The 6,854-nt window shown below is 58.9% G+C and overlaps 1 protein-coding gene across 2 annotated transcripts; it reads left to right on the top strand.

Annotated features, from left to right (window-relative positions):
* The first annotated feature begins 869 nt into the window (after positions 1–869).
* On the top strand, positions 870–6,507 carry UBALD2 (UBA like domain containing 2). 2 transcript variants are annotated; one of them, XM_044746248.2, is made up of 3 exons: positions 870–1,274; positions 1,671–1,733; positions 5,367–6,507. In XM_044746248.2, the coding sequence occupies exons 1-3, from the start codon at positions 1,155–1,157 to the stop codon at positions 5,685–5,687; spliced, it is 504 nt and encodes a 167-aa protein (XP_044602183.1). In that variant the 5' UTR covers positions 870–1,154; the 3' UTR covers positions 5,688–6,507. The 2 variants fall into 2 exon arrangements, with proteins under 2 accessions (XP_044602183.1, XP_044602184.1); XM_044746249.2 differs by having other exon boundaries at positions 1,010–1,274; positions 5,370–6,507.
* Positions 6,508–6,854: the final 347 nt, after the last annotated feature.

Raw genomic sequence — 6,854 nt, forward strand, 5'->3', positions numbered from 1 at the left:
AATCTGCTTAAATCCTAGTTCTCTCCCCACCTCCACAATTCCCAAACACAGGCTTTGAAGGTCAAATCCTAATCCAGAAGGTGGAAGACCAGCGCATATAAGTAAACTTTGTTTTTAAATGGCTAAGATTGAGGGCCAGTACCTACCTAGAAACCCTCTACCTTTTTTAAAAGGTAGTAGAAAATTAAAGCTTCAGGTAGGTCCATTAATTTAAGAAAAAAAATTTTTGGTTTGAGATAGTGATGGAGAAAGTCTCATTTTTTTCCCTCTGCACTTACACTTAGTGTACCTTAAACGTTGGTTTACATCTTCAGAGAGCAAAGGTTTTGGTCTAAAAACGTAGGAAAAGACTGCCTGGCCCGTGGGGTGGGCAGTGACTGGAAGGAGGCACGAAGGGCTATATTTCAATAAAAGGCTAAAAAAGGTAAACTGCTTGAAAGTTTTAAAAAAAATAAACAATTTTGAGACTCGAGCAGCTGCAAAGGCCGTCTGTTTTCTATTTTGATCGTTCTGTTTCTCGAGATGACCACATCTTTCAGAGGAAGTGAGTCAAAGCCACTCTGTCTTGCTTTTCCAGCTGAGCATGTTCAGTTTCAATGAAGTAATGAATGAACTTGGCCGCACCACCCCCAAACCTACAACAGCAAACAGACGGGCCTCGGCCAATCAGCAGGCACTCAGGGTTTTCAAGTTGAGTTCAAACAGGCCCACGGGAGGCCAATCAGCGCGCGCGGCTCCGCCCCGAACGCCCGGCCCTGGCCAATCACGAGCCCGCACGAGCCAAAACACAGCGGCCGGCCAATGCCGGGCAGCCCCACGGCGCCGACCTCCGCCAATGGGCGCGGCCGGGCCAGAAGGGAAACAGTGCGGCCCGGAGGCCGCAGGATTCGAATCGAACGTCCGCACGGGAGCCGGGAGCCGGCCGAGCGGCGCGGGCCAATCAGCGGCGGCGGCTCCGGCCCCCGAACGTTGGGACAGCGGCCCCGCCCCGCGCTGTTGTTTGTGGTGTCGGCCTGCCGCGGGAGCCCGACCACAACACTCGCCGGCGGCTGGCGGGGCGGGCGCGTCCGGAGGCCGCGGGCGGCGGCGAGAGCGAGCCGAGGGCGGCCGGCCTCCCGCGGCCCCCGAGCCCGGGCTTGCGCGCCGGCCGAGCCATGTCGGTGAACATGGAGGAGCTGCGGCACCAGGTCATGATCAACCAGTTCGTGCTGGCCGCGGGCTGCGCGGCCGACCAGGCGAAGCAGCTGCTGCAGGCGGCCCACTGGCAGTTCGAGGTGCGTGCGGGCGGAGCGAGCGCGCCGGGCCGGCCCCGGGTCCCGGCCTGCGGCGGGGGCGCGGGCGGACGCCCAGCCGCGCGCGGTCGGGCTCGGGGTGGGGGCGGGGGCTCTATTTATATCGCCCCGTCCGGCGATCCAGGTCGCGCGGGGGGCGCGGGGCCGGGGCCCCAGGAGCCGGGGGCGGCGCAGGGGGCCCTGCCGCTCGCGCCCCCGCGCACGGCCCGGGGACGCCCCCTCGAGCGGCGGGGGCCGGCCGGCTCGGGTCGGGTCGGGTCCGGCGGCCGGATCGCGGCGCCGCGGATCCGCGGAGGAGCCGGCTCGGGGGTCGCGCCGGCCGGTGGGCATCCTGCTCCGGCTCCGTTAACCGCCGCCTCGCCGCTTGTTTGTCCGCAGACCGCCCTGAGCACGTTTTTCCAAGAAACCAACATTCCCAACAGCCACCACCACCACCAGATGGTAAGTGTGGCCGGCACCCGCGGGAGGGCGGGCAGGCGGGAGGGGGCCTCGCCCCGGCCCACGACCCCCGGGCGCCGAGGGCGCGGGCCGGGGGCCGCTGTCAGCCGCCGGCGGTGACAGCCATGTTGCCGGGGAGCGCGGCGCCGCGATGTAAACAAAGAGCCAAAATGTCTTCCAGGAAAGAGCGGCTCCCGGGGCCGGCTGGCTCGCCCAACTTTGTGGTCCGGCCTCCCTGGCCGCTGTGTCTCGACCGAAGGCCCGGTGTCCGGCGCTCTGCCCCGGGCGGGGGGTGGGAGGGAGGGCAGGATGGCCAGAAGTGAGCCGGCTGGCAGGGGCTGGGGAGGGGGCTTCGGTGATAACTAGACGGGGAGTGAACTGGAAGCCCGAGTGAAGGGCCCTGAGGGGGCAGGGACCTGGGGTGTCTGTTTATGGGGAGCCCCCTCTTGCTGTTGGAGTGGCAGCCCCCCATCCAAACAACCCAGCGCTACGGGGAACAGGAAAGGGATAAAGCCACGCTGGCTCAGGGAGTTGGGCTCTACCCGGCGAGGTACCTTCACTCTTTCCTGTTGGTGGAAAAAGGACATGCCCTGAGCATGCAGGACAAACAGATTTTGACATGGTACGGCCAAGAGTTTGCATTTCATCTCGGTATGTGAAGATATGTAAAGCACAGGAACCAGAAGTGGTTCAGGTCTGGAGTGGCTTTCTTCTCTTTTCCAAGCTGGCCCCCAGGCCTGAGCCTTTGCCCTCCTGGCCATGGGGTATCCTGCTTTCCATGGGCACAGGACATCCCTTTGACTTTAGAGGCTTGAACACCTTCTCTAGTTACCTATTAGCCCTGCTGGAGGAGGAGGGATGGGGCTCCGAGATAGTGATTGTAAAACATTATTCCCCAGGAGAGCTGTTGTGGCTTCTGGAGTGCATTTTTGGCATTTTTAACACTTGGTGTCCTTGTCCGTGGCTCCTTTCTCAGAGCTGCCGCCCTGCTCAAAGGAGCTGCAAATGGTTCGTCTGCTGTGCCTCGTCCTTGGTGCCCTGTTTTCATCTAGGACAAGGAGAGAGGGGTCCGTCTTGACGTTTTTTAACCAACTTTTCTCTTGGAATGGCTCATGCTGTATATAACTCAAAAAATGAAAGTGCTGGAATATGATGGGAGAATTGTGCTCGCTGCAGGGCTGTGGCACTTGAGGCCGGGCTCTTCATAAACCCAGGAGGGGCTGTCTGCAGGAGACCTGCACCTGACTGTGGGAAAGCTCTGACTCCCACCTTGCATGGGAGCCTGGGAGCGCCCTGCTTCCATCTCCTCTCAAAAGGGCCTTGAGGTTTGTTCCACCAACTATGGCCATTCCAAAAGGCCCAGGCTTCCAGCACAGCCATTCTGTGGTGTCTGAACAGGGAGGCTTGCCTGGGAGAGTTGGGACTGGTGGTCCCCTCAGGCTCTTTTGCACCTTCTTGGCAATCCCAAGAGATTGTCATCCTTTTGCAGGTTCCCTGAAGACAGGTGGCAGGTTTTGTAGCAGACATTATAATCAGTGTATCTGTCAGTGTATCAAGTATTGAGTACTTAATCAGCACCGTGTAGAGTGCCATCCCTGCCCTCAAGGAACTGGTAATTTTTTAGAGACAATAAATAAAAGGAAAAAGTTAAATAAAAACACCAGAGACCAGTAATGGCATAATAGCAATACCAGAAGTGACCCAGGGCATAAGTAATTGATAAATGGTTGTCCCGTAGACCGTTCACACAGTTGGAGGCATCTTCCCAGATCAGGGGGTCCCTGGGTTGCATTGGGAGGGGCCAAGAAGAGGAGAAAGGCACTGTAGACTGGAAGCAGTGGGACATCAGTGGGGCGCAGTGGGTACACTTGGGAGCTGGAAAGCTCCATCTGTGCTTGCTATAGGCCCACAGCTGAAGGGGCCTTTACAGCATCTGGTCCAAGCCGCTCATTTTACGGAATTAGAGAGACGATCCAGAGAAGTTGAGGAACTTGGGGGAGCTCACACAGGCACGCGGGCACAGGCCTGTTCCTGATCCAGGCCATTCTCTGGAGTAGGGTGGCTGTTTCTGGAGACAGGCTGCGCTGGCTTGGTGAACTGGGGAAGTTGGTCACGATGCTGTGATGCAATTGGCCTCTACCCCCCCATTCATTGTTTCCTGCTGCCGAGAAGTCAGCCCTGGGGTGGGGGGCGGGGGATAGTGAAGGGAGGAGGGAAATGGCCTGGGTGGGGCCAGGCCTGCCCTGAGTCCTGCAGGACAATGGTTGGAGCTCCCTAGCTGCTGATATGGGGCAGGCCCAGTTAACAGGGTGAGGTATTGCCCCCCTCCCGTGGCCTTACCACATTTCTAGCTCGAGTTTAACTTCAGAGCTGTGAAAGTTCCCTCTCTGCAAGGTGAAGAGCCCTAGAATCTCTCTCCCCCACCCCTGTGCCTGTGGGAGGGGCTGGTGTTGCTAAAATTAGGAGAAATTCAAAGGACTCCCATAGCTTCCTGGGAAAGGGAGAAGCTGCTGTGAGGGCAGAACAGGCTTGGTGTAGGCCTCATTCTCTGCTGCCTCTTCCCCGAGGCCCTGTGAGCTACTCCAGGATGTCACCCCTCTCCCCCATGCTGCAGGGGTGGGGAGGGACAGCAGGCTCTGGTGCTCACAGGGAGAGGGCCGCTTCCGGCACCCCACCAACTCTCTCCGTCCTGGCCGGGGTCCCTGCTCGGAAAGGGCCAGGGATAGAGAGGAGTTTGGGAGCCCCCCGCCCCCGGCAGTGGCAGAAGACAGCAGATGTTGGGATGTTTGTAACTGCCCCCAGGAAGAGGCCTGAGAGAGGCTGGACATTCTGCCAGCCCCTGGCCAAGGACAGCATGAGGGGACATGCAAAGGACACAGGAAACCGAAGTTGCACTTGACTCGAAGTGCAGACGAATGGGGGCTGGGTAGAGGTTAAGAGCTTAGGCCTTTGGACCTGGGAGCCTGGGAATTCTAACGTCTCCACTTGTACCCTGCACTGGGTGTGAGCTCTGGGCCTCAGTTTCCTCATCTGTCGTATAGAAAATAATCGAAATGACCTAGCATCATCGTGAGAAGTAAAACCGTGGAGGTGAAGACTCTAAGGCCTGCTGGCCGGTCCTGTTGCCGTGGAATGCACCCAAATACCGAGAGAATGTAGCTTTTCTAAGGTTGACGTAGGAGGGACACCCTGGCTCTGGCCACCTTCCCTTGACCAGCAGCCTCAGAACATCTGAGGGCGGCTCACTGAGGGAGCCAGCTGGTTTCTTTGCAGAGTGAGGCGCTAAGCAGTGGTGTCCTGGGCTGCTCCCTCTCCTTGCTTTAATCTGACACCCTAGCTTCTGGTCGCAATTAACCATTTACTTCAGACACTCCTCAGGGTGTCATTCCCAAGCATTATGAAACACTCTTTGGTTTTGATAAAATTGTTGGGTTTTGTCCTTTTTTTTGTTTCTGTTGGCTCAGGGCGAGATGGGGAGGGGTGCTTTTGTCCTGTTGATGCTGCTCGTGGACTACAAAATGGGAGTAAAGGAGGGGCCGGCTTGGGTGAGCCCCGAAGGCTCCAAGGGGTCGTGGACCCAGGCTCAGAACAGGGGCCCGTGTGGGCAACGCTCCCGACACCTGTGTTCTCTCCCAGCAGATGTGCACTCCCAGCAACACACCTGCCACGCCGCCCAACTTCCCCGATGCACTGGCCATGTTCTCCAAGCTTCGCGCCTCTGAGGGCCTGCAGAGCGGCAACAGCCCCATGACGGCCGTGGCTTGCTCCCCCCCTGCAAACTTCAGCCCCTTCTGGGCCTCATCCCCGCCCAGCCACCAGGCCGCCTGGATCCCACCCTCCTCCCCCACGGCCCACAGCTTCCACCACCTCCACCACCCACAGCCCACGTGGCCCCCCGGAGCACAGCAGGGGGGCACCCAGCAGAAAGCCATGGCTGCAATGGATGGCCAGAGATGAGACTGGATGCCGCCGGGCACTGGGCTGGAGCTGGGGGCAGTCCAGGGTCGTGGGGACACAGGAGGGCTGGGGTGGGGGGAGCTGGGGTGGGTGGGGATTTCCTGAACATCGCACTGGAAGATTTTATAAAAGCATTTTTGCGGGGGGGTGGGACAGTAAACTTCCTGAGCCACTTGGGTCCTTCAGGAGTTTCTCTTCAGGCAAGTTTTCTCTTTTTAATATATAACTATAATATATATGAATATATAAATATAACTAATGTATGTGAGAATGGGGCTGGCTGCCCGGGGTGTTGGGGTCTGTGGGGAAGGGCCAGCACCTCTTCCTCCGCCCAGTCCCAGGGCAGGTGCGTGGAAGCCAGGTGGCTGATCTTGCAGTCACCAGGTGTCTGCTAGCTGCCTCTTTTCAAAGGTCACACCTTCTGGAGAAGACCACCACCGATCCACTCGGCAGGAGGCTCTCCCAGAGGTGCCCGGCGGCTGAAGGTGTGGGGGGCCTCTTTGCTATCATGAGGGTCTCCCCACCCCCAGTTACTGGCTGGTTCCTCAGTGGCTCTGCAGCTCTTGTCGCCTCTCCTGGTATCACCCTGTCTCCAGCTGAGCGTGCAGGGCTTGTGTGGAGCTAAAGAGCTGGCTTGGGTCAAAGGCCCAGGCTCTGGCTGGCCGGGGGCTTGACTCTCTACAGCCACCCTGCCTCCTGCTGTGTCCGCCCCCAGCAGGCGACAGAGTGGGGAGCTTGCCTTTGGATTTAGTTCCCGAATCAATCATCTCACCAGGGTGAACTTTTAATTTAAAAACTTAAAAGAGACTTTTCTAACTTCCCTGGTTTGCGGTGCCTTTATTTACCTTGGGGGGGAAGAGCGCTCTCCTTGGGAAGGGGGTGGGGCTCTCAGCCTGCTGCGGTTGGGAGGCGGGCTCCATTGCCACGAGTCTGGTCTGGATGTTCTGACAAGGGCGTCCAGACCAGAGGGTTGGTAGGACAGGCTGGATCCAGTTGGGTATAGGGACAGGGAGGACTGGCCCTGACTCCTCTCCCCTTCGTGGCCCTCGCTGGGTAGCCCACCACCAGCCATCCCTCGGCGCTCGGCCCTGGTGCCATGGTCTTCGTCTGCAGTGAGGGGAGCTGTCCTCCACCTGGCGGCCTGATGGCAGCCCCACCCTTCGGCCT

This window comes from Equus asinus, chromosome 13, assembly GCF_041296235.1.
Source record: "Equus asinus isolate D_3611 breed Donkey chromosome 13, EquAss-T2T_v2, whole genome shotgun sequence".
NCBI lineage: Eukaryota > Metazoa > Chordata > Mammalia > Perissodactyla > Equidae > Equus > Equus asinus.

Excerpts from the sequence above, each read along its gene's own strand:
- UBALD2 (XM_044746248.2), top strand. The coding sequence starts at position 1,155 with ATGTCGGTGAACATGGAGGAGCTGCGGCACCAGGTCATGATCAACCAG. Across the intron at positions 1,275-1,670 it reads CGGCCCACTGGCAGTTCGAG|ACCGCCCTGAGCACGTTTTT; the intron begins GTGCGTGCGGGC and ends GTTTGTCCGCAG. Across the intron at positions 1,734-5,366 it reads GCCACCACCACCACCAGATG|CAGATGTGCACTCCCAGCAA; the intron begins GTAAGTGTGGCC and ends GTTCTCTCCCAG.